Source organism: Mirounga angustirostris, unplaced genomic scaffold, assembly GCF_029215605.1.
Source record: "Mirounga angustirostris isolate CCGP_5_RB_7025 unplaced genomic scaffold, mMirAng1.0.hap1 SCAF_3, whole genome shotgun sequence".
In the NCBI taxonomy this organism is placed as follows: domain Eukaryota; kingdom Metazoa; phylum Chordata; class Mammalia; order Carnivora; family Phocidae; genus Mirounga; species Mirounga angustirostris.
In genome coordinates this window covers 173617855-173644779 of record NW_026991711.1, presented here as the reverse complement: position 1 = coordinate 173644779, position 26925 = coordinate 173617855, and the positions used below count along the sequence as shown (strand labels likewise).

The window sequence follows — 26925 nt, the reverse complement described above, 5'->3', positions numbered from 1 at the left end:
TGCATTCCCCTATGATGTGATTCAAGTTATAGGCCGCATTGATTGTTGTCAGTTTCTTTGTTTTGCTTTAATTTATTTTTTAACATGTAACAATTGCAGAATTCAACCTCAAAATATGTCACATTCTACTTAGTAAAAATTATAAATTTAAGTTAATGGGGACAATATAACTTTAGAATAATTTCTATTTGGCTGCTGTGAAAGGGTCTTAATATCCTGATATAATAAACATATACTATATGAGCAGTAAGTGAGAAAGTTCTGGCTTGGCTTCGGACTCTATATTTTATTAGCCATTTTCACTATGGCTAACTATGGCTACCAACATCCTCTGATAAGGGGAGAAGAGAACTTTGCTTCTAACTCAGAAACTATAACTGACTATGGGACATCCCGATAAATTAGGATTGTATTGGATTTAAGTGACTACTTTTTCAGAGCCAGCTAGTTTCTCTGAATTCTCTTGGATCTTTATGTCTCAATGAAAATCCCTCAGGGACAGCTGAAACCCCCAAGCCTTACCCTGGTAGAGTTCTAGAACAACAGTTATCTTGGAAGTAGTAAAAGAGGAGGGATCTTCTCAGGCTACAGTATTTTCCCAGCAAAAGACAATAAACAGGGATGGAGTGGTCAGTGTTTTTTAGGAGATCCTCATATAATTCGTCTAAATACCAATATAATAAGTGCTACTGAAATACAAACATATGTGATTAGATGGAGAGAATAAAAGGGAAAACAAAAATGTAATAGAGGGGAAATGCTATATAAGAAATGTAAATTCTTGCCCCTTCTCCCAAAATTCCATACACAATGTGAAAGCATTTTTTTTTTTTTTGTCTTTTATGCGAGTGCCATTAATTGTATGGCATTGATGAGACTGGGTGGGGGGAAATAATTTTCCTTAAAAATAGTATCCCCAAAGTAAAATTATAGCATAAGGAGGAAAGTATTATGTATTATTCATCCAAAAATTGGTATTTCTGAGTATCTATTAATGAAAAGAACTGTCTCTTCTTTAAGGCATCATCATGTATAGTCATCCCTATCCAGGAGTGCAAGACCAAGAACAAGCCACGTAAGTAGAAATATCTGGCATGACTACTCACTCCTCGGCATATAGTCAAGCCTCTATATAAAGTACTATAATTGGAAATCACGGTTGTATCTGAATGAATGTCAATCTAGAAGTGCTGTTTATATAAGTCACTGACCGGGATAAAAGGAAGTTTCTGAAAGTCTGTACAGTGAGGTTGCCAAGTGAGCTTGCTGACTAAAGAGTCAGAATCTGCTGCTTTTATGTCAGGTGTGTAAGTGCTTCATCATTTCAATTTCCCTGCATAGCATTTAAGTACTATTTCTATGCTCAAGAACTGTATATTCCTTGGATACATCCGGTAACTCTTGGAGACCGGGGTTTATTTATTTATTTTTTTACCAAATATCCCTAGTCAATTCCAATGCACTAGAGCTACATTTATCTGGGGTCATAGCCGAGTCATGTAGAAGATACTATCTGGCTGCCTTGCAGGAAGACTTATTTGTGTCAGAGCCAAGTCTTCCACTGTTTCGTTGATGGTTTTAGTCATGAATCTTTCTGAAAGGAAGAGTTCCAAAAACTCATGGATGCTTTCCTCTTCCTATTGCTCACTACAGAATGAGCAGCTTAATCGATATTTTAGTGGCGCTCTCCATCCTGATGGGCTACTCTGTCACCACGGCCAGTTTTGTCACCTATGTTGTAAGGGAGCATCAGACCAAAGCCAAGCAGCTGCAGCACATCTCAGGCATTGGTGTGACATGCTACTGGGTGACAAACTTCATTTATGACATGGTGAGTAACTTGCGTCATTGCAGGAAAGACATGATTGATTTGGGAGAAGACATCAGTTTTAGGGGCACCTGGGTGGCTCAGTTGGTTGAGCGTCCAACCCTTAGTTTTGGCTCAGGTCATGATCTCAGGGTCGTGAGATCGAGCCCCATCTCAGGCTCCACGCTCAGAGGGGAGTCTGCTTGAGATTCTCTCCCTCTCCCTCTGCCCTCCCCTGAATCAGGCTCACTCGCATGCTCTCTCTCTCTCTCTCAAAACAAATAAATCTTTTTAAAAAAAGAAGGCATTAGTTTTATTCATTGTACCTTGTTCAGATTATTACAAGTCAGTAAATAAAGAAAAAAAAAATTTTGCATCAGTCTTACAGTCATCCGAAAGTTAGGGGAAAGATCTACCTCCCCTCATTCTCTGTGGTCTGAGGACCATCTATATCAGATTCCCCATGACATTTATTGAAATGCAGATTTCTGGGCCCCACTCCAGACCTACTAGGTCGATATCTTAGGAGTGGAGCCAGGATATCCATTTTTAACAAAATCCTTTAAGTTATTTTATGCATACTAAAGTTTGAAAGCCACTACTGTGGAGAAATAGAAGTTAGCAAAATAGCCTTGCCCAATGGTACCAGATAATCAAGCTTATAAAAATTTAGTCAACTAATAGTAAAAAATTTGAAGTAGCAGTCCCTGATGAATGACATATTAGAGAAGATTAGTTGGGACAATAAAGAATGAATTTCATTGACAGCTTTCTCATTTGCATAAAATGGTCCCAAAGTTCAGATGGGTTTTCTTGACTCCAAATGTGCCAGTATTGACGAAAAGCCCAGGAGGTGGTATGCATTTGCCTGGTGATTATGGCAAAATTGTCTGAGTTGCTGTATAGATCATTGGCTTGAAGAACTGGAGAGTAATTAACTACATATCCACTTTGTTAATGTATCCAGTGAGGTCTGAAATGTGTTTGTTAAAGAAGTCAAATCTAAAAAGAATCATAATGACTCCTCTGGACTTAATAGGAGCTTTAAAGCCAAGAAAGCTTAAAGTACACGTTTCTGTGAAGGGCTACTTACTACTTAAATTTGTTGTCATATATCTGGTCCTCATTCCAATTTAAGAGATTCCCCCCCCAAATTAAATTACCATCTCCCTCATAGTGTGCATCTTGCTGCAACCTGCACATTTAATATTTCTGTTTGTCCATAAAACACTGAGTTCTTTGTTCATATACCTGTGATTCCAAGAATGTGTGGAACCCGCCACCCTGCTGTTTTACACACAGAGTGGCTCACATTGATAACCAAGCCTTAGAAATCAACCACCTGACAGCGTTGCAGCACTCAAAATGAAATCAATACTTTGAGGACCGAATCTAATACCAAGATACCTGACTGTCTTATCTTTCTTACTGAACCTCTGTCACCAAAGGATCCCAAGTCTCAAAGCCTGGAGGCAGGAACACCAGGGACTCCATGTACATCTATAAAGATGGAGACTGGCTTGACCTTCTATTGCAGGAGACAAATTCTAGAGCGAAGTCAATGTAAAATAAGCTGAACATTGCAAGCTACAGGAACATAAATAAAAATTCATTCCTTCACCTATTTCAAGGTCAATTTGTTACAGTTTAACTAGATGGGCTATTGATGTTTTTGGAAAAATATTTGCCATATATTAAGCCTTGTTTTACATATTCCCATAGGCCTTCTACTTGCTACCCGTAACATTTTCAATTGGTGTCATTGCAATTTTCAAGTTACCTGCCTTCTACAGTGGAAACAACCTAGGCGCCGTATCTCTCCTGCTTCTGCTGTTTGGGTAAGCTTCAGTGAAAGATGAATGAACAGAATTAGATGTTCCTAGGCACAAAGAGAACCTAAATCTCATTAGCTAATTTACAGTTGTCTTGGGGTTTCAATAGCCATGAGTGATGACTAACAATACATTACACTTGCTAGTCCACAGTTTGTAAAGTACAATACTTCTGAAAATGAATGTTGTTATTAACAGTAATATCTAACATTAATGAGTACTTACTAGGTACCGAGTGTCATGCTTAGCAATCTACATATGTAATCTAATTTACATAAAAATAGGTGCTTTAGAATGATCAGAAAAATGTGTGTACATGTATGGATTTATGTATTGACAAACCCTGAGTATATAGCATCATAAGGTGTGCGTACTCATGTATATTTTATTTATATTTTTACAGATGCCTAACACACATACAATATTATTTCTGTATCAGGGCAATACAGGTAGTACAGGTTGATATAATCAGTGCTGGGCATAGCAGTTCTGTCTGCCCTGAATGCATGGGTAATATCCATTGACTTAGCAATGTAGCTGATGATGGATTACTTTGTCTTTACTTCTTCTTCATCACTGGAAAGGTTGCTCCAATATTTGCTCAAAGCAGGACATCCAGCTTCTGAGCATTCCATGTCTGCTTAGCTAGCTTTCAATGTCATTATTTGTTCTCAACTTTAAATTGTAACATTTATATTTATTAAACTCTTATTTCTGAGAAAACAAACAAACAAACAGACAAAAACTTCCCTGGGTAGGATAACACCATGTCTAGAAGGAATTAATTTGTAGTTGTGATGATCTAGAACTGTTCAGGTTTCCTTAAAAGAGAAGCTTCTTACTATCACCACTTAAAAAAATACAAAGGATTTGTCAAAAAAATGTCATAGAAGAGAGATCTAACTATAAGAGATCTAGCCAACTTATCCCTAATGTTTATTTTCAAAACCCTATCAAAGGTTTTGTTTGTTTAAAGGATAATGATTAAGGCATAATTTTAATCCTTAGTATTATTAACATACAGGTATGCCACATTTTCTTGGATGTACTTGCTGGCTGGGCTCTTCCATGAAACAGGAGTGGCTTTCATCACTTACGTCTGCATCAACCTCTTTTTTGGCATCAATTCCATTGTTTCCCTGTCAGTGGTATACTTTCTTTCCAAGGAAAAGCCTAATGATCAGGTAAGGTCCATTATTAGTCTGTTAAATTTCAAGAGACATATGAAATGCTTCAACATGTTCAAGGTGAAAAGATTTCTTGTATTTTGCATTATCTAATACAAAAGAGGAATTTCATTTAATTCTATTAGGTTTAGTAGAGTAGAACCTACAGCCTTTTAAAATTCTTTTTAGGCTTCATCTAGGTTAATGCCTATGATTATATTTCTCAGTGTCAAAACTATTGACATTTGATAGGGCTTGAGTGGGGTGATGGAGGTGAAATCAAGTATATTGTACAACACTATAAAAATCATGCAACCATTGGTCAGCTACACTTTTTACTCCTTAACAAATTGTTATGTTATGGTAGTAACAAGGACAGTGGCTTAGTTCTATGACTGAGGGTTAAGATTATTTTGAACATTCATAGAGAACAAACCTAATTCATTCCCTTTCAATCATGTATTAGAGTCTGCTTCATTGTAAGCATCACTTTCTGTTCAGAGCTGACAATTATAATTAGTGACAAGGGAGGCACTGACAGTGCTAGGCAATTGAATAGGAAAGAATAGAGAGGAAATGAGGTGAACTAAGGAACAGACAAGCACACTCCAGGAGGAAGAAGACAATTCATGAGTTGCAAGTGGTTGGCCCAAGTGTGAATAACATGAAAATGAGCCATTTGCTCCTCACTGAGTTAGGTCGTCTCTCTTTTCATCTCACTTCACCATTTTAGTCCTTCTTCAAGTACGAATTACCTAAGGTTCTAAAACTTTACCTCACCAAATTCCTCCTCTACTCAGGCATGGCCAATAGCCTGTATCAGATCCCAACACCTTGGCTATTTCTGCATTCCTAGGATGTAAGACAGAGCTAGAAGTGATTTTGCCTCCAGGATTTGGCCTGACCATCGATCATCTCAAGAAAAAGATAATCCTTTTCTGCTTGTATTTTAGTCATAAATCTCTACTGTTTGCTTATAGTAAATACAAGGAAATTCAGCATACATGTGAAATAATTGCCAATCTAGATGAATTTCTCAAGTTTTAATATTTGTCCACATCTAGTTTTACATTTTTGTCAATTTGTTAGAAGTCTAACACTGAGCTTCATTTTTTTCCCCTCTCATTTCAGACTTTAGAACTTATTTCTGAAACCCTCAAGCGCATTTTCCTGATTTTTCCACAATTCTGCTTTGGCTATGGTTTGATTGAACTTTCTCAACAACAGTCGGTCCTAGACTTCTTAAAAGCATATGGAGTGGAATACCCAAGTGAAACCTTTGAGATGGATAAACTAGGTGCAATGTTTGTGGCTTTGGTTTCTCAGGGCACCATGTTCTTTTCCTTGCGGCTCTTAATCAATGAATGGCTAATAAAGAAATTCAGGTAAATAAAATGAAAACATAGTGTTTGACATCCATGATAGAACTCAATTCAAAATATTTAGGAAGGGGTCCATAGTCATCTTTCCATTAGTAAAATGGAAATGTTGTGCTCAAAAAACTTTAAAAAACTGTAGCATAATTCACCATTCATTTCATTCAGTAAACAGTTATCAAACCTTACTATGTGTCTACAAGTATTGTTGTAGAGTGAGAGAATAAAATTAAAGAAGCTCAACCATTAGCCTTAAAGAGATTAAGACTCAGTGGTGGAGAGAAAATACATGCATAAACAAAAGATATAGTGTTTGAGTTGAGTTTAAAAGGATGAATAGAAAGTAGAAATGAGGAAAGAGGACTGAATGAGTAGCATACTAGCAGTGGGTTTAGGAGAAGAAGATTGAGTAAAGAGAAAACAGAATCATAAATAAAAAGAAATACACATACCATTGACCCAGCTACTCCATTTCTAGGATTTTTTTCCTACAGATATGCTCACACACATGCAGAATTATGTATGTATAAAGTCATCCATCATAGCAACCATTCTTAATAGCAAAAGAATGAAAAAATGTCCTCCATGTAAGGATTGGTTCAATAAATTATGTTTTTTCATAAGTGAAGCACTATGCAGTTATTAGACTGTACAGTTCTGTATGTAATATTTGTGGTTACTGCTGATATTATTAAGTGAAAAATGCAAGTTTCAGAACTTTGTGTAATGTTTATTACCATTTGGGTTAGAAAAGAACTATAATTTATACATACATATGCATAGACTATCTCTAATTATGAGTGCCCTGCAGAGTTGAAGGAAACTTACTTTTCACTATATATTCTTCAGTACCTTTTTAATACATGATGTGCACATATCACCTGTGGAAAAATAAAACTTAAGTTAAAAATAATGAAAAGAATGACAAGAGCAAAGATCAAGCAAAAAAATCTTGGCTTGTATTTGAGAAATGAGTAATACAATGTGATTAGAACATAGAATAAATGTAATGAAATAGTAGGAGCTCAAGCATGTGGCCAGAAGACTATGGAGTCTATTGGATACTCAGTTAAAGAGATGATTTGGACTTTATTCAACAAACAAATAGGAGTCCAATAAAGGTTTTGACCAGAAAGCAACCTGATCAAATGATGGTTTAGGAGATGTGATTCTGTGGAGGTCCTACAGATTAGAATGGAAGAGTCAGAGATATTGGAGCAGTTTGAGATTCCTGAAGAATTTAGGTGAGAAAGAGTGAAAGCCTCTGATGGTAATAGAAATAGACAGAACATGATTGATGACTGGGTGTTACAGGCATTTCCAGTGCTAGGAGACTGACATGAGTGGATTTTGGAATGGAGAAGATTCAAAGAAAACATCACAGTTGGACTCTCTGGAGATATCATTAAAAGAAATGGGGACATTGGGAGGAAGACCTGAATTGATTTGTTGGGTTTTTAAATTTGGTTTCGTTTTGTTTGCTTTATTATATGTTAGGCAAGATATTGAGGTGGGTTTGAGACTTAGTTTTCAGGGCCGATAACCTTAATATATTGGCTAGATCCTAGGCAAGACATTCACAGTAAACAGAATATAGAGGAACATTCATGTCACTGATGATAAAAGAAGAAATAAAAAGGATTTTTTTAAGAAGATGATAATTGATCGTGGGCTTATAAGTGTTGGATCTTACTAATGACTCTGGTCTCTCTTATAGGAAGTAACTTTCAAACCCAAACTAACCTCCTTGTTACTAAAATTAGGATTCTGAATTGTAACAGTGGTTCTGAAAGCATTTAAGGCATGGAAAGCAGAAGCTGTTTTCCAAACACCATATTGAATATGGTGAAGGGCATCCATACTAATTTTTAACTTATTTAAGTAGCATAATGCATAACAAATTTAAAACAAACCTAGTGTGTGATTGCCCACTTTTAGTCAAGTGAGAGCCTGTTTAGACATGTCAAATTGAGTGGTGCCATTTCAGAATCATTGATGCAGAATCACTGGGTCCATTTTTTAGACTCTTCTTCAGAAAATTTAATTCTTCATCTGTAATGGAGACAATAGATGAAGACGAAGATGTGCAGGCTGAGAGATTCAGAGTGGAGAATGGTGCAAATGAATTTGACCTGGTCCAGCTGCATCGTCTCACAAAGACCTACCAGCTGATCCACAAGAAGATTATAGCTGTAAACAATATCAGCATTGGGATACCCGCTGGGGAGGTGAGGAACACTGCTTTGTTCTGAACGGTCCTTTATATTGTCCTATTAAATGACAAAAATCTTTATCTTTTCCTACTTTTTTTCTAGAAAGATGGAAGTCACCCCCTGAATATTTTGATGGATTCTGTATATAAAATTTACACACATCCATGTGTTACTTACCCTCTAAGTCTTCCCTCTTAACAGGGAGGATTCACCACATCCCAAGTCCTGATCCCCATCCCAAGCTGCTGTCCCCCCTGGGGGGGACTTTCAGTCAAGATGCCTGTGCAGGGTGCTCTCTTCAACTTTCAGTTTTCAGCCATCTGTGAAAGACGAGTGGTCAGAAGCAAGGTCCTAGAACTGCATCCATATTTATTCTTGCTGTTTTTATAGATGAAATATTGGGGCACCTATGTGGCTCAGTCGGTTAAGCATCTGACTCTTGATTTTGGCTCAGGTCATGATCTCAGGGTCATGGGATTGAGCCCCACATCAGACTCCACGCTCAGTGTGGTCTGCTTAAGGTTCTCGCTCTTTCTCTCCTTCTGCCCCTCCCCCCTCTCTCTCACAAATAACTAAATCTTTAAAGACAAAAAAAAAAAGAAATATTAAGGTAGCTTTGAAAGGAGAAAAAAAATGTGAGCATTTCTCTTAGTTTTTAGAGCAGACCTGCAAACCAAATGCATCAAATCTGTTCAACAGCATAAAGAAATTATTGCTTCAGCAGCTTATTCAGTAAAGTTGTGATTTTGTGTGAATAATGTGAAATCTATAAATATAATTACTTTGTCAAGTTAGCATATCCTACTTGTGGGATGTTTTGTCGTGTCACACAGATAATATAATATGTAAAATAAGTCCTATGTATATATACAAATGTTCAGATGGTTGAAGAAAAAAAGATATGTAAGTAACCATTTGTTTTAAAAGAGAAAGTTTTATCAAATGCCAACAGAACACTACAATATCCATGAGTAATTCCAATGATTTATTTTTCTTTATTATTTATTTCACCCAGGGAGAAAAAGGAAAGGGATGTAATAGTAACATGTCTTTGGTTTGGATTAAGATTTATATCTTTTTTTTTTTCTCTCCCAAACCAGTGCTTTGGCCTTCTTGGGGTGAATGGAGCAGGAAAGACAACTATCTTCAAGATGCTGACAGGAGACATAATTCCTTCAAGTGGAAATATTCTGATAAGAAATAAAACTGGGTATGAAAAACCATGGCTTCAAGTTATTGAGCACAACATAATGACATGAAAAAAATAATAATTAAAATGAACTCTTTGTTATTTTGTAGTTATATTGTTAAATCCTTAGGGAAAAAATAGCTATTCCAAGAGGTGGAAATTTTTAAATCTTTAAGTGTGATATGATGGTGGGATATTTTACCTTGTTTTTATTAGAATCACCAATCACCATGACCAAAATAGAGCTGCCTTCCCCACATTTGGGGACTAGCAGGGACATACCTTTTGAAACTCATCTGTGTCTTTGCTTCTCTCAACTCAGCTCCGTGGGTCATGTTGACTCACACAGCTCCCTGATTGGATACTGCCCTCAGGAAGATGCCTTAGATGACCTGGTGTCTGTGGAGGAACACCTGTATTTCTACGCCAGGGTACATGGAATTCCAGAAAAAGATATTAGAGAAGTGAGTACAAGTGTGAGAACTAGTTCCCTTGAAAACCATTACTGCTTCCGCTCCCTGCCTCCCACTCTCACGACTCAGTCGACATCTGGAAACCTGTGGCATTTTCTTGCTGTCATGACCTCTGAGGCAGTCTTCCCTTAATTGTGAATATCAGGTGGACGCCTTTGAACCCAGCTGCAGAAGCTCCTTGACCTGTGTTTGCTCAGAACTATCCAGTAAAGCATCACACTTGGCATAGGCTCAGGGCTGAGCATTGATTGGTGATGTCTGCACATCCTGCAGTGTTTAGATAAGTTCTGAACACGGGATTCCCTGCAAACGGCCCACATAAAATCGAACAGCTTCCATTTTGATTGTTTAAATGTGGTTTTGTACTTCACTGGCATCATTTGCTTTTTTAATGGAATGGCCAACCCTTAGGGCAGCTTTCTCTATTTCTGCAACCCTGGGGACCTGTTGAAATCCTCCTAGGATTCCACTCTTGGCCAGAGCTGTTTAGCTACAGAAATAGCCTCAAGAACCCACAATTCCTAAGTTAATGTGCTGAAGTTTTGATACTGGGTCATTTTTAAATAGACACAAAGCCTTTGTGACAACTTGCCCTCTCCATAAGAAGAAAGATGAAACGGCGAGCACAATCCAGTGCGTTGTGAAGGGTAGAATTCTGTTTTAGTCCAATCCAATTGTAAACACACCCACACATTTGGGGGGAAAAATGGGAAAAAAATCCCATTTGAAAATGAGCCTCCACAGAATTGTTTTTATGTCTTTAAGGGATTATTAATTTTTAGGTGGACCTTTGAAAGTAAAAATAAAATATGTTGGGTTTAAATGTTGGAATTGTTTTCAGTAGGTATTTCTTCATTATAGAACTTTCTTTCACAATTATCTTTTTTCCATGTAGTGCTGTTAGGGTTTTGGCAGGGGAAGGTCAACAACCTAACTCCTGCTTTCCACCCACAGACTGTACATAAACTCCTTAGGAGACTCCACCTGATGCCCTACAAGGACAGAGCTACCTCTTTGTGCAGTTACGGCACAAAAAGAAAATTATCCACCGCACTGGCCTTGATAGGGAAACCTTCCATTCTCCTGCTGGTAAGAGGATCATTGTGGAGAAGGGGACTGCATAATTAGACCCACATACCCAATATGTATGTAACAATTTATTGTCATCGTTGCTTTACTGAGGTCTCGCTATGTGCTGGTTATTTTACAAAACATTTTACATATACCACCTCATTAAGGGAATTTATTTTTTTTTTAAGATTTTATTTATTTATTTGGCAGAGAATGCAAGAGAGCACAAGCGGGGGAGCAGCAGAGGGAGAGGGAGAAACAGGCTCCCCGCTAAGCAGGGAGCCTGATGAGGCGGGGCTCGATCCCAGATCTCTGGGATCATGACCTGAGCTGAAGGCAGACACTTAACTGACTGAGCCACCCAGGCGCCCTCATTAAGGGAATTCCTATCAGCAAAGATCTATGGCTAGTCCATTTCAGAAGAAACACTTGTTGTGGCAACAGGAAGTAGCTGAAACAAATTTAAGATATTCTAATAAGTAATGTTACGGAATATGGAAGAATTTGATTGCCCATTATTGAAATCTGTTGTTAGTAAACGTATCAGGTGAACCAAAGTATTTTCCAACTTCTCCTAAAATGGAAAGACACAGTTTAGGGTGATGTGTTGTGCTAAAATTTCATTTCCCTATTACTTAAAAATATGAGTTACCTAGTTTGGGATGTGATTGACAATATGCTTTTCTATTTTATTTGAATTCTCTGGAGGGAAGAAATGCATTGCACGTTTATATTTTGGTTAAGAGCTGGAAAATTAAATTCATCACCTGGAAATACAAATTACACATCAAGGCGATCCATATGACATCCTGCTCTTCAGGCCAAACATTGCGAAGGGGCTTACTTCCGAGAAATGAAATTGCCTTTATTTGGAAGATCCCCTTCATTCAAGGAACTCCAAACTTCAGAAGAGTTTTAACTGTATGCAATACAAATTCACTTATAAATCACCACATTATTCCAGGGATTAAGTCCTACAGAGGACCAAATCATTTAAACCACCCATCTAAAGAATGCACAACCTATCTTTCTTTACCAGAAGCTTATAATGCATTACATCCCTACCCATCAATGCTTATGGTGGAATTTTATTGTCTAAGTGTCCCTTAACTTGAACAAAACAATCCTTAGGCATCCCTGTGAGATAATAGAGGTAAAGTACTTAAAATGTTTAAAAGTGCTATGCAAATGTTATATATTAATGAGCTGAACTGAAATACAGGCTGTGAGAGAAAGCTATTATATTTTCTGCCATATGCATTTGCCCTATATGCTGTCGTCTTCAAAAATAAGAGCAGTGACAAGATATCCTTACCTGTTTCCCCAAACCAACACTCATTCCTTTAACCTCTTACTATAAAGACAAGCCTCAGGTAATCCTATGTCCATACTCTCCACTGCAAATACATATCTTTAGTTATGACCTAATCTTGACCTCTAATTTGTTAATTTAACCATCTCTTAGAATCTATTATTGCTTGTTTAGATTGTCCATTTTTACATTTTGAATTTTGTGTCTGAACAATTCTCCAAAACATCATTTATTTTAAAATATAATTTGTATTTTCTACATTGCAATTTCTGCAAATCTTATTTTTATCTCTCCAAAGAGAATTCAATTTCAATTAATAACAGAATTTAAAATATACCTCAAACATATTAACTGAAAAATCAAATTGTGTTCTGTGGGCATCACAAACTGTATTATCACTCAAAGCCACAATTCTGCTATCAGGAGTAAGGTAGCAATCTTGTTGATGTAGCTTCAGATGTATCTGTGACAATGTAGTATTAACACAGAAACTCCACTTTGTCAGGAACTGATGCAGATCTTTTTCCAAAGAAATAAGAGACAAGTGTAAAGTAACAGGGTGTCAACTTCACTGAGACACTTTTTAAAACAGATTGACAATTTTAAATGATTAATTTTGAGCTTTTTGACAGCAGAGGAAAGAAGCCTATTAAGTATAAAACAAGTTAGTCACAGGACTTCGCAAAGTGATTTCTGTTCTAGGCAAGTGAGACACAGTGATTCATGTAAAGAACCCCATCAAAAATTAATTAATTTGATAAATTTTTCTTGTAACTTTCTGTTAAGGATGAGCCGAGCTCTGGGATGGATCCTAAGTCAAAACGGCAGCTCTGGAAGATCATTTCAGAAGAAGTGCAGAATAAATGTTCCGTCATCCTCACATCTCACAGGTAAACCAAGTGTGGGAACTTGAAAGCCATTGACAGGATTTTAGGAAGAGAGATGGGAAGAGATAATCCTATGTAGTATGTATTGATAATGAATCCACAATTGGATTGAAGTATTTTATGTTTATAGTCATAGGAGCAAGTCAGGCAGGTTTCATGTGAGAATCCATCTCCTATGGTGGGTAGGATAGGGCCTAAGCAATCATTTTAAAAACAAATTTCTCTTAGGGTGCCTACGTGGCTCAGTCTGTTGAGCGTCCCATTCTTGGTTTCGGCTCAGGTCATGATCTCATGGGTCTTGAGATCAAGCCCCGCTTCCGCGGACTCTGCTTGAAGATTCTCTCCCTCTGCTCCTCCCCACCGTGTGTGTGTGTGCCCATGCGCTTTGTCTCTCTCTCTCAAATAAATGAATAGTCTTTAAAAAGAAATTTAAAAATAAAAGGTAGAAACAAATTTCTCTTAAATTAAGAGGGACTTATGACTCTCTTAATTTAACTATTACTCCCTATTGCCATAAAGTTCATCATCCTCAACCTAGCATGAAAGACCTCTTGTCTGGCCTCATCTAAATTTCCAGTCTTTTTTTTCCTGTGACACCCCCACCCCATTCAGTCAATCTGAATGACTTAGTAATTCCACATACACTCACCACCCTTCCCTATCACCACATCCTCTCTCCGCCTGTGCTTTCTACCTGAAATGGTCTTTCACAAAATCCAAGTTCTCATCTTCCTCGCCTCCTCCATGAAGTAGACCCTTCCAATCAATTCAATAAAAAAGCTACTGAAGTATTTTATCTGTGCCTTTCTTGTAAGGTTAGCCTTGTATTAAAGCTATCCCTTCACTGCAATTATATAGTAGGAAAAGTTCTGGATTTATTTATAATTAAGAGATACATTCATATCCTAGCTTTGCCCGGCACACTATATGTTCTGAAGCCAATCTTTTCCTTTCCATTCACTTTTGTATGAAGTGGAGAGGATCTCTACGAGTTGTCATAGTTCTTGAAATGAGAGATTATATAATCAAGTACAGGTTAACTAGTTATAAATAACAAAGCATAAAAGCCAACTGAATATGGAATATGAAGAGTCATGAAAAAAGCTCAGGATTATTTTGGAAACATTTCTCAGGGAATGTAGGTCTTGAGCCTAAGCTTGAAAGAGGTTGAAAGAAATACTGTGTTTGATGAGAGGGCATTCCAGGTGAGAGAGACGGCTTCGAGCTGGAGAATAAAGAGTAATAAACCCTATGTGAAGACATTTAACTTGTATTTTAAAATGTATTTCTTGTGTCCTTCAAGGGAAAAGACATTTTAAGGAACTAAAATAGTATTTCTAAGGTGCCATAATGAAACATTTAAGCTTATGTTTATGAGCAGTTCTCTGTGCCCAGAATTCTGATGTGATTCTGTCTTTTAGCATGGAAGAATGTGAGGCTCTCTGTACCAGGTTGGCCATTATGGTGAATGGAAGATTCCAATGTATTGGATCTTTGCAGCATATAAAGAGCAGGTGAGGGGCACCTGGGTGGCTCAGTTGGTTAAGTGTCTGAATCTTGGTTTCGGCTCAGATTGTGATCTCAGGATCGTGAGATGGAGCCCCACATTGGGCTTTGCACTCAGCAGGAGTCGGCTTGAGATTCTATCTCCCTCTCCCTTTGCCCCTCCCCACAGTGCCCTCTCTATCTCCCTCTCTCGAAAACAAATAAATAAGTCTTAAAAAAAAAAAAAGCAGGTGAAGAACAATTGCGTTGTTTAGCATATGGTGTCAGGAAGTCAATCTAACAGTACTGTACTTACCTTTGAGGATTATTTAACAGCTTGTCCTGTAATGAAAAGTCAAGCTGGAAAGAAAAAGTTGATCTTTGATTCACCTTAAAGTTAAATTATCTTACTAAAACGTCTCAAAAAAAACTACAACATAAATACTCTCAGAAAGTAGTTTTCAAGAATTTACTCGATAACAAGTTAGACCTTGACAAGTACATAAAGGCATAGATTGTCATGTAGCGTGTTCATGTGCCATTTGCACAGGCTTTTAGTAAGCTGTTTAACATTTTTACTGCATTCACAACCTTTTAATCAAGAATACATTGGGGAAATGTGCACAAATATCATATTACCGAATTAAAATTAAATTAATATTTTATATTTGCGAGAGTGCATATGCATTTATACATATTCATGTTAATCTCCAAACTTCAGGGTGTTACTTTATACTTTCATCTGTATAACTCAGCTTCTTATAAGATAGTATTACCCAAGATAAGTAAGAAAAACGGATGAAAGCGACATTATAGATTGTTCTCAAAGAGTCTATTGTGACTTGTTTACATATTCTATTCTTGGGCAAACAGCTAGCGTATTGATTTATTACTCATTTTTAAAACCCCAGTGACTTTAGCCTTCACTTTGGACCCAAATCTCCAATGACTTGCCTTTTAAGACCTTGTTTGTTTTAAATTAGAAAATATTTAACCCTAGATATTGACATCAGTTGCCAATTCGTTGATGTCAACGGAAGCCAAGTTTTTATGTTTTCTTTCTAATGCAGCTTTTGTCCAAGGAGTGTGACTTTGTATAGTGCTAGAACTAAATAAAAAATCATGGCAACGCACTATTTCCAGTTGCAACATACCTTGAACTTTTATGGCAAAATGGCAGTCTTTATATAAGAAAAGGTGCTATAATGGTCAGCTTGGGTCCTGTTTCATTACCTAGAATTCCAGGGGAGTTATTTCAGCAAAGTATAACTCATATCACATTTTGCACTTTTTCTTTCTAGGTTTGGACGAGGATTTACTGTCAAGGTTCACTTGAAAAATACCAAAGTGAGCATGGAGGCCCTCACAAGGTTTATGCAACTGCACTTTCCAAAAACATACTTAAAAGTAAGTAGGAAATTGTCCTGCCTTTGATCTTGATTAGTTTTGATAGTCATAATCTAATATGGATGCTTGCCATTTTCAAGTTGAGCATAGCTTTATTATTAACCTTAATATATTTATTAATTCAAGATACATAAGATACTCTGGGGGCACCTGGGTGGCTCAGTCATTAAGTGTCTGCCTTCGGCTCAGGTCATGATCCCAGGGTCCTGGGATCAAGCCTCACATCAGGCTCCCTGCTCTGTGGGGAACCTGCTTCTCCCTCTCCCACTCCCCCTGCTTGTGTTCCCTCTCTCGTTGTGTCTCTCTCTGTCAAATAAATAAAATCTTAAAAAAAAAAAAAGATACATAATATACTCTGAAACACACTTAGTATGAACAAATAGGATCTTCAAATTAATTGTATAATTTTATAGCTATTTAAAAGTAATGTAGTCCTGGGGCACCTGGCTGACTCTATCTGTAGAACATGCGACTCTTGATCTCAGGGTTGTGAGTTAGAGCCCATGTTGGGTGTAGGGCTTACCTTAAAATAAATAAATACATACATACATAACATACATATATACATAAATAAAATGTAGTCCTTTTATATATCTTTATTTCTTCCTCACAAAGACTTTATGACCATATATTAGTTTTTGAGTTGTATACATAACTAGTTTACTAATTATATATGTTAAGGAACTGAGGGATGACAGATATTATATGATCAAGGATATTTCTTCTTACAAAAAAAAAAAATGTAGAGTTCCAGAATGTCATAGCTAGAGAAGATGATCTTCTTGCTCCTCTCATTTGGAAGATAAGCCCATAATGGTTTGAACAGAACTGCTTGGAAATCAAGTTCTTAATTCCCACACTAGTTGAAACATTGTTCACTTAATTTCATCTTGTGTGTATATATCCACACAATGGACAGGTACAGATATGTGTATATATCTCACATAGCACATACTTAAAATAAACGCATGTGACCAAAAAACCTATCTTTATAACATCTTGGATGTACAGGTAGTTTGTACAAGATGATTATAGCAAATGAATGTTTTTAAAAGAAATCAGGTGGGGGGGTGCCTGGGTAGCTCAGTTGGTTAAGCATCTGACTTAGGCTCAGGTCATGATCTCAGGGTCCTGGGATTGTGTCCCATGTTGGGCTCCTGCTCAGCAGGGAGCCTGTTTCTCCCTCTGCCTCTCTCCCCCACCCCCGCTTGTGTTTTCTCTCTCTCAAATAAATAAATAAATAAAATCTTTAATAAAATAAAAATAAGAGAAATCAGGTGTGGAATGGTGGAAAGAAATTTAAAGGCTTGGGCCGAAATCCAGCTCTGCCTGTATGATTTCCAGCAAGACATTTAAAGTCTCTGAACCTCCTTTTTCTCCTTTGTGAAATAGAAATAATGACATCTACTTCACAAGATTGGTGTGAGAAACAAATGATAAAATGCCCACAAAGCTATTTCATAAACTATAAGGCACCATATTAATGTGATGTGATTGGAGAGAGCAAAAGAGAGTGCATTTTTAAAAACAATTCTTTTATCTCTATAAAATACCTTTGCCTTGACCTCCCAAACCTCAGCTAACTTCTCCAGGAAATAATAGATTTTATGTTTCTTATCAAAGTCCATTTTCTACCATATAAATTAAAATCAAATTTAAAAATTATAGGACACTTTGCTTTACACAAATCACAACAGTGCTTTCTCTTTGGATGAATTTCCAGGTTGAAATCTGTGTTTATTCACTGAGTGATGAGATTACATTCACCTTGCTCTGTTCCTTGTGGACCAGGGCTATACAAAGCAAATGCAGTGATCACAAAAGTCTCATTTCTTTCTAAACAGACCATTCTTTACAAGTATGTGGTGGTTTCTAGATCTCTAGAGGAGAAATAGCAAGAGCAACATTTGGGGATTAAAAGTAAGTAAGACAGCCTGATTGAGGTGACAGATGTGATGCATCCACAGGTTAGGCAGTGAGCAAAGGAGTGAGAAGAGGAGGGGTTTCCAGCAACAGAAGTCTTGAATACCAAGTGAAATTCACAGTCTTGATCTGATCCATATAGGTTGCAGGGGTAGATGCTGGAGTAAGAACATATCTTGATCAAATAGTGCTCAGGAAAGATTCTACTAGCTGCTGTGTGCCATAATGTGTGAACGTATGCAGGTTCTAAGCCACGGAAGAGGCTGGGGAAGTTACTCAGATATGGAGTGGTGAGAATGGAGTTAACATTGGTGCAAATAGAGAGGAAAGGTTTAAATGTGAGACTCATCTTAGAGGGAAAACAAATAGGATACGATAACTGATTAAATATGTAGAAAAGCAGGATCTACTAGTAGATGGCGATACTATGGACTAAATAAAGAAATTGGAAAGAATTTTAGGGTGAGTTAAGAAAGAATGTGGTATTTTTTTTTTAAGATTTTATTCATTTGAGAGAAAGAGAGCTCTGGCACGAGTGGGCACGAGTGGATGGGGGGAGGGGCAGAGGGAGAGGGAGAAGCGGACTCCCCGCTGAGCAGGGAGTCAAATGTGGGGCTCCAGCCCAGGACCCCGAAATCATGACCTGAACAGAAGGCAGACATTTAGTCAACTGAGCCACCCAGGTGCCCTGAATGTGGCGTATTTTAATGAGATTTTTCCTTCACAATGCTCTTGAAATCTAACCTCTTTAGCCAATATAAATTGAATAGTTATAACTATCCCTAGCCTTTTAGAACACTTCTAACATTAAAACAAACAAACAAAAATTTCTAAATGTGATCTCTGAATTGAGCTGAGCATAATCTGACATCTAAAATACCATTTCACAATATTTTTTCCTAGGCAAGACTATAAGGACTTTATAAGTACACAGGAATGTAGAATACTTTGGAATTTTCATTAGGTTTTTAATTTGTTTCCTCTTTGACGTGTGTAAAACTTTTCATCTCATCTTTGCAGGTTGTTAGCTGCAAAACATAGCCATCCTTTACACTGATTGTCATGATTGGCAATGGAATGAATTTCAGTATTAGCTCTTGGTCAAGTTATGTCTAGTCAACTCAATATTACCTGACATTGCAGAATAAATTTTTCCCTTTTGTCCCCACAGGATCAGCACCTCAGCATGCTAGAGTATCATGTGCCAGTCACGGCAGGAGGAGTAGCAAACATTTTTGATCTGCTAGAAACCAACAAGGCTGCTTTAAATATCACAAATTTCTTAGTGAGTCAGACTACCCTGGAAGAGGTAAGCGGGATACCACATTCCATGTGCATAATGTCACATATTAATTATTAAACATTCTGTTTATTTCTTTTTAATAACATTCAGTGTGTTTATAATTGACACAGTATCTAAGCTTGCATCTGGAAAACTTAGCTTAATTTATTTTTAACTGTATTTTGGGATGTTCAAAAAAAGTGTGAAAAGCATTAATTATTTTTTAATGGAGAAAAGAGGATTTTTCCTTTCTACAAGACATTTCTATCCATTAGGTTATATGAATACATAAAACAACAAAATGTTATTTTCACCTGTAAAACAAATAGATATTAACACTTTCCTCACTTTCTCCTTGTTAAGTTTCTTTCTTCCCCCCCACCCTTGGTAGGCTTCTTAAATAACATTATTCATTGGCTTCCTGGGTTAGCATAGGATGGGGGTTTCTAGAGAAAATTCAGTGCCAGACCTGTAGACCTGCTTAGATTCAGGCAACCAAAGTGGTAAATGCAGATTTTTTTTGTTTCACTCATATCATCTGTCTTAATTACTTTATATTCAATAACTAGAGGCTTTACGGGTCATCCTTCATCATCTTTGCACCATGTTAATTTTGTTAATTTTGTATAGCTCAACCAACCTGATGTATAGAACATTTAATAACATCTATCGTCACGACGGGTCTAAATGTTAGGCCTCAGGGGCCTCTAAGTGCTGCATTTTATGGACAATTTTTTATGCGGGCTTTAGGCAATTATGGCTTTACTGACCCAGAAAATTTACCCTTTGACTTATAATCAACTACTAGGACCATGTCTGACACAAAGTAGACTCTCAGTTTCTAGAGGAATCTATAACTAACAGACTTAATGATTTTAAACCAAGTAATAAAGGTCTGTCTGTTAAATAATTGGCTTTCTGAACATAATGTGGGCTCTCTATACAAGTTTTATTTTAGTACATTAACTCTTGAAACTAGTGAAATTTCTCTCAACATCATCATATAAACATTTGTTAATAGCTTGGCTTGGGTTCCTGGATTATACTTGATAGAGATATTAATGTAAATCTTATAAATACAGATACGTGGTTATAGATATTTAATTATAGCTTTAGATTTATAGTGATTATAAGTTGTAGATATAGGTTTTATTTTCAAACCCCAGTTAAATTTTTTTAAAGATTTTATTTATTTAATTTTGAGAGAGAAAAAGAGCGTGAGTGGGGTGAGGGGCAGAGGGAGAGGGACAAGCAGTCTCTGCAGCGAGCACAGACATGGGGCTCGATCCCATGACCCTGAGATCTCAACCTGAGCTGAAATCAAGAGTGGGATGCTTAGGGGTGCCTGGGTGGCTCAGTTGGTTAAGCGACTGCCTTCGGCTCAGGTCATGATCCTGGAGTCCCGGGATCAAGTCCCACATCGGGCTCCCTGCTCAGCAAGGAGTCTGCTTCTCCCTCTGACCCTCCCCCCTCTCATGCTCTCTCTATCTCATTCTCTCCTTCAAATAAATAAATAAAGTCTTAAAAAAAAAAAAAAGAGTGGGATGCTTAAGCAATTGAGCCATCCAGGCAACAGCCCCCCACCCAGTTAAATTTGAATATCTAAAAGGAATACTAGTGAAAGTGTGCATTTCTGTGTGGACATATCCCTATAATATCTAGTTTTCTTCTTTTTTTTTTGTCTTTCACTGTGTGTGTGTGTGTGTGTGTGTGTGAATTAACCTTATTTCTTCGTTTGGCTTACCAAACACTAACGAGTTTATTTCCCTTGAAAAATCAGGTTTTCATCAACTTTGCCAAAGACCAAAAGTCCTATGAAACTGCTGATACCAGTAGCCAAGTTTCCACCATAAGCGTTGACTCACAGGATGACCAGACAGAACTGTAATACCACCAGCAAAATCAAGCTCAGCAAATGGCCAATGGCTTCCTTTTAAAGAAGAGCCACAGAAGATACTGCTTCCTCAAACTATCTTCATTTTAAAGTCGTATACTCTATGGAAGGTACAATTGTGTAAGAGTAGCAAGTAACTAACTGTAAGTGGAAAGTTTTTTTTCTAAAGTCAGTGAATGTTGCTACCGAAATGAATTTTGGTAAACTCAATACTCTGAGTGTGCTAATGTATATATTGGTGGTTACAATGCAAAGGGGAAACCATTTGAAGATAAATGTCTTAATTTATTACTTTTAATAAAAAGACAGCTTAAAAGGCATGGTTATTAGTAGCTGAAAAGTAAGAGTGGAGAAGAAAAGTAAGATAATTTGGGGTAGATAGAATTAGGAGAACAAACAAAATAATTTATTTCCAGAAAGCAACAGAATGAGCATCATCATCAGGCAGAGATTAACAATGGCAGGAAGCAGTGGGCACAAGGTCTGCAATGTACATGGTATGTCATTTTCAGTGCCTGTAAATATGTGGGGATATGCTGAACCCCAAAAGAGTGCCTTTCCCCAAGAATGCCATAGGAGACAGTTTACCCTGGTGGTAAACAGAACTTTGATTTATTCCTGCCAGGCCTTAACAGTAGTAAAGTAGCAAAAGCTACTTGTTCTTCACGGGAAATGGGTGTGTCAGCTGAACAGATACAAATCCTAAAAACTGATAGGAAATGCATGTGCTGCCGGCAGGCAACATTTTTTTAAGCTCTTACAGAAACCCTCATGTTGTGGGTCTCTCTTGCAGGAAACATTCCTGTGGAGAGAAAATGAATATGGAGATAAATTTCAGCTAATCACCTGGCTAACCCAGAATCATGCATATGGCTATAGGATAGACTTCATAATAATGCCAAATTATATGGCCCTTGGGGATGGGGTTTTATGTAACGTGTGTGTGTGTGTTTTGTGTGCATGTGTGTGTGTGTGTGTGTATGCACATTTGTCAACTTTGGCACGATTGTATTGGTTTCAAAAACCAATAAATTCAAAGTTTAGGAAAATAATTCATGAAGTCATTTCATTTGTTAGAGAAGATTCAGGAACCTAAAAATTGGAGTCATACGACCTACATGGTCCCATGTGATCAGGTCCCTGCTCACCTCTCCACCTTCATTCCTTTCTTTGTCTTCTTCTTCTTTAGGGTATGGCCATGCTGGCCTCTTTTCAGTTTTTCCAGTGCACCAAACCCCTTCCCATCTCTAGACCCACTACTTGAAATGTTCTTCCCTCCTCTTTGTTGCTAGACTATGCTAAAAGTCCTCAGAAATGTTAATCTTTCTCACAGAAGCTTTCCTTTTCTACTTCCTCAGTTTAAGTCCAGTCCCTCTGTTTTAATACTGTATTTTATTGTACCTCCTACTTTTCTGTCAGAACATGCATCCTAATTTGTAACATATCCAGACTAAAAATACACATCTTAACAGATGGCAATAGAATTTCTCTTAGGATAGAAAAAGCCTGTATTGAGTATAATATGTAGATAAGGCTTTCGGAGAAGAAGTTGTAACTCAGAGAGCATGGATGTCTTCAGGAGCCCAAATGACAAAAAAAGGTGGTCAGCCTCCATGAAAGAATAAAAGGATTTGTTTTTTGTTCATGGTGTTTGTTATTGTGGGTGTTGGCTGGTTGCCTGCTTGTTGCTGAGCAATGGTAAGAAGGGAAGCAAAGGGCAAGGAGAGAAGTGGAGGAAGGAGAAAGCAGGGAAAGCTGAGTATTAAAGGGAGAGACTAAAGTCCAGTGAGAAGGTGAAGTGGTTGAATGGACTTTTAAAACCATCAATATCCAAATATATTTTCACATTCATTCACTGTGCAACCATGCTGTGAACTGTCCTCATGATTACTAAATCTTCATTAAAGTCAACCACACTTACTAATGAGTGTCAAGTAAAAATTGAGGAATGGATGGGTGGATGTCTTCTTTGAAAGACGTGAAGAACAAAATCCAACAATACATTAAAAAAATCATTCACCGGGCGCCTGGGTGGCTCAGTTGGTTGAGCGACTGCCTTCGGCTCGGGTCGTGATCCCGGGGTCCTGGGATCGAGTCCCGCGTCGGGCTCCCTGCTCTGCGGAGAGCCTGCTTCTCCCTCTCCCACTCCCCCTGCTTGTGTTCCCTCTCTTGCTGTGTCTCTCTCTGTCAAATAAATAAATAAAATCTTTAAAAAAAAATCATTCACCACAACCAAATGGGATTTATTCCTGGATACAAGGGTCATTCAGTATTCACAAATCAATCAACATGAAACATCATATCAATAATAGAAAGGATAAAAACCATATGATCATTTCAGTAGACTCAGAAAAAGCATTTGACAAAGTACAACATCCCTTCATAATAAAAGCTCTCAACAAGGTAGGTTTACAGGTAATATACCTCAACATAATAAAAACCGTATATGAAAGACTCACAGTGAACATCATACTCAATGGGGAAAAACTGAGAGCTTTCTCCTGAAGGTCAAGAACAAGTCAAGGATATCCACTCTCACCACTTTTATTCAACATAGTAATGGAAGTCCTAGCCTCAGCAATCAGAAAACAAAAGGCACAAAAGAAGTAAAAGGCACCCAAATTGGTAAGGAAGAAGTAAGACTTTCACTGTTTGCAGACAACATGATGCTATATATATAGGAAACCTGAAAGATTCCACCAAAAAAAAACTATTAGAACTGAAAAATGAATTCAGTAAAGTCATAGGATACAAAATCAATGCGCAGAAATCTGTTGCATTTCTATGCACTAATAATGAAGCAGCAGAAAGAGAAATTAAGAAAACAATCCCATACAATTGCACCAAAAATAATAGATACCTAGGAATAAAAGAGGTGAAAGACATGTACTTTAAAAACTATAAAACACTGATGAAAGAAAATGAAGAGGACACAAACAAATGGAAAGACATTCCATGCTCATGAATTGGAAGAACAAATATTGTTAAAATGTCTGTACCATCTAAAGCAATTTACACGTTCAATGCAATCCCTATCAAAATACCAACAGAACTGGAACAAACAATCCTAAAATTTATATGGAACCACAAAAGACACTGAATAGTCAAAGCACTTTTGAAAAAGAAAAGTGAAGCTGGAGGGATCATAATTTCAGACTTCAAGTTATATTACAAAGTTGTAGTAATCAAAAGTCACAAAAACAGACACAAAAATGTGGTCCTGTCACAAAAATAGACACATAGACCAATAGAACAGAATAGAAAACCCAGAAATAAACCCCCACAATTACATGGTCAATTAATCTTTGACAGAGCAGGAAAGAATATCCAATGGAAAAAAGATAGTCTCTTCAAGCAATGGTATTGGAAAAACTGGTCAGGTATAAGCAAAAGAATGAAAATGGACCACTTTCTTACACATTACACAAAAATAAACTCAAAATGGATTAAAGACTTAAATGTGAGACCTGAAACCATAAAAATCCTAAAAGAGAGCAGAGGCAGTAATGTCTCTGACATTGGCGATAGCAACATTTTTCTAAATATGTCTCCTGAGGCAAGAGAAATACAGCAAAAATAAACTATTGGGACTATATCAAAATAAAAAGCTTCTACACAGCAAAGGAAACAATCAACAAAATTAAAAGGCAGCCTACTAAATGGGCAAAGATATTTGCAAATGACATATCCAATAAAAGGTTAGTATCCAAAATATATAAAGAACTTCTACAACTCAACACCAAAAAAACACAAATAATCCAATTTAAAAATGGGTGGAAGATATGAAGAGACATTTCTCCAAAAAGACACCCAGATGGCCAACAGATACATGAAAAGATGCTCAACATCACTGATCATCAGGGAAATGCAAATCAAAACCACGATGAACTCTCACCTCACACCTGTCAGAATGTCTAAAATCAAAAGTTCAAGAAACAACAACTGTTGACAAGGATGTGGAGAAAAAGGAACCCTTGTGCACTGGTGGTAGGAATGCAAACTGGTGTAGCCTCTGTGGAAAATAGAATGGAGTTTCCCCAAAATGTTAAAAATAGAACTACCCTACAATCCAGTAAACACACTACTGGGTATTTACCAAAAAAAACCAAAAACACTAATTAAAAGGGACACATGCACCCCTACGTTTATAGCAGCATTATTTACAATATCCAAATTATGGAAGCAGCCCAAGTGTCCATCAATAGATGAATAGATAAAGAAGTTGTGGTATATATGTGCAATGGAATATTATTCATCCATAAAAAAGAATAAAATCTTGCCATTTGCAACGACATGGATAGATCTATAGAGTAAAATGCTAAGTGAAAAAAGTCAGAGAAAGACAAATACCATATGATTTCAATCATCTGTGGAATTTAAGAAACAAATGAGCAAAGGGAAAAAAAGGCAAGACAAACCAAGAAATAGAATCTTAACTATAGAGAACAAACTGCTGGTTACCGGAGGGGAGATGGGTGGGGGGATGGGTGAAATAGGTGATGAGGATTAAGGAGCACACGTGTTGTGATGAACACTTGAGTGATGTATGGGAGTGTTGAATCACTATATTGTACACCTGGAACTAATAAAACACTGCATGTTAACTATATTGGAATTAAATTTTTTTTTAAAAGTGCAAAACAGTGACTGCTTCACCATAGAGCAGCCTAAAGTCAGAGGCAACCCTGAGACAGAGGCCTGGATATGCGGAGTGGAGCTTCTGACCCCATAGGTGATGGATCTGGGGGCTCGCAACCAATCTTATCTACCCCTCCATAGGCAGGGAGGCCCGAGCTGGCCTCCACACTGTAGACATTGCACTTTGATTTGAATGTTCATTTAGACATGAAGCTCTGTGAGGACAGAAAATCTATTTTGATCTTCCCAATTTTCCCACCCACACACACAATGAATATTTGCGGCACTCGACAAATATTTGATGGTTAAATGGATGAATAAATAAACGAATGAGAAATAAAAAAGAAGTTGGCATGATTGGTATGAAAAACAAGCTTCCTTTTTCAGCATAAATCTCTGAAATGCGGTAAAGTTTCCCAAGGGGTAGTTTATTCATGGAGAAGAAAAAGGAAAGATGATGCTTTATTCCAGATTAGATATTACAGTGAGTCCACTAGCGTGGGAGGATTTTGGTATCTTCTTGGGAATCAGAATTCTAATGCTTTGCTTTTGTATATTTCTGCCCATTATTTGTTCTTTGTCTTTTTGTCTGTAAGGATGTACGGCATAAGAGTTTCATGACATCTTTACATATAAGTAAGGAACATACATCAAAACGTGTTTGAACCCACATCCCTTTGGATTTCTCTGCAATAGAGAAAATGTTTTGAGAATTCCCAGTTCTTGGAGGACTGCGTCCACTCTGGATAACACGAACAGAATCTGCTTTTTCATATGAGTTATGTGAATTACTTCTGAGGATTGTGGCAGTCTTCAATTCACCTATAAAACCTGAATATTAAAACATTTGGTGCAAAATCAGAAGAATAGAAAAATGATATGTACAACTATCTCCAATGATGCTCTCTGCCTGAATGATGGATCCATTCTCCTCAGAGATAATCCCTTACTCGAACAGCAGGTGTCCTCC

At 37.3% G+C, this 26925-nt stretch overlaps 1 protein-coding gene across 1 annotated transcript in view; it reads left to right on the top strand.

Annotated features, from left to right (window-relative positions):
* The window catches only part of ABCA12 (ATP binding cassette subfamily A member 12), a 169646-nt gene extending 147152 nt beyond the window's left edge, over positions 1-22494 (top strand). The window contains exons 40-53 of the mRNA XM_064585792.1: positions 1021-1075; positions 1654-1831; positions 3530-3645; positions 4664-4823; positions 5937-6190; positions 8205-8409; positions 9495-9604; positions 9906-10047; positions 11011-11145; positions 13226-13329; positions 14748-14840; positions 16113-16218; positions 19313-19450; positions 21204-22494. Of these exons, the coding sequence (XP_064441862.1) occupies positions 1021-1075; positions 1654-1831; positions 3530-3645; positions 4664-4823; positions 5937-6190; positions 8205-8409; positions 9495-9604; positions 9906-10047; positions 11011-11145; positions 13226-13329; positions 14748-14840; positions 16113-16218; positions 19313-19450; positions 21204-21311 (1904 nt within the window). The 3' untranslated portion in view covers positions 21312-22494. The remainder of the gene's footprint in view (positions 1-1020; positions 1076-1653; positions 1832-3529; positions 3646-4663; positions 4824-5936; positions 6191-8204; positions 8410-9494; positions 9605-9905; positions 10048-11010; positions 11146-13225; positions 13330-14747; positions 14841-16112; positions 16219-19312; positions 19451-21203) is intronic.
* The last annotated feature ends 4431 nt before the right edge of the window (positions 22495-26925 follow it).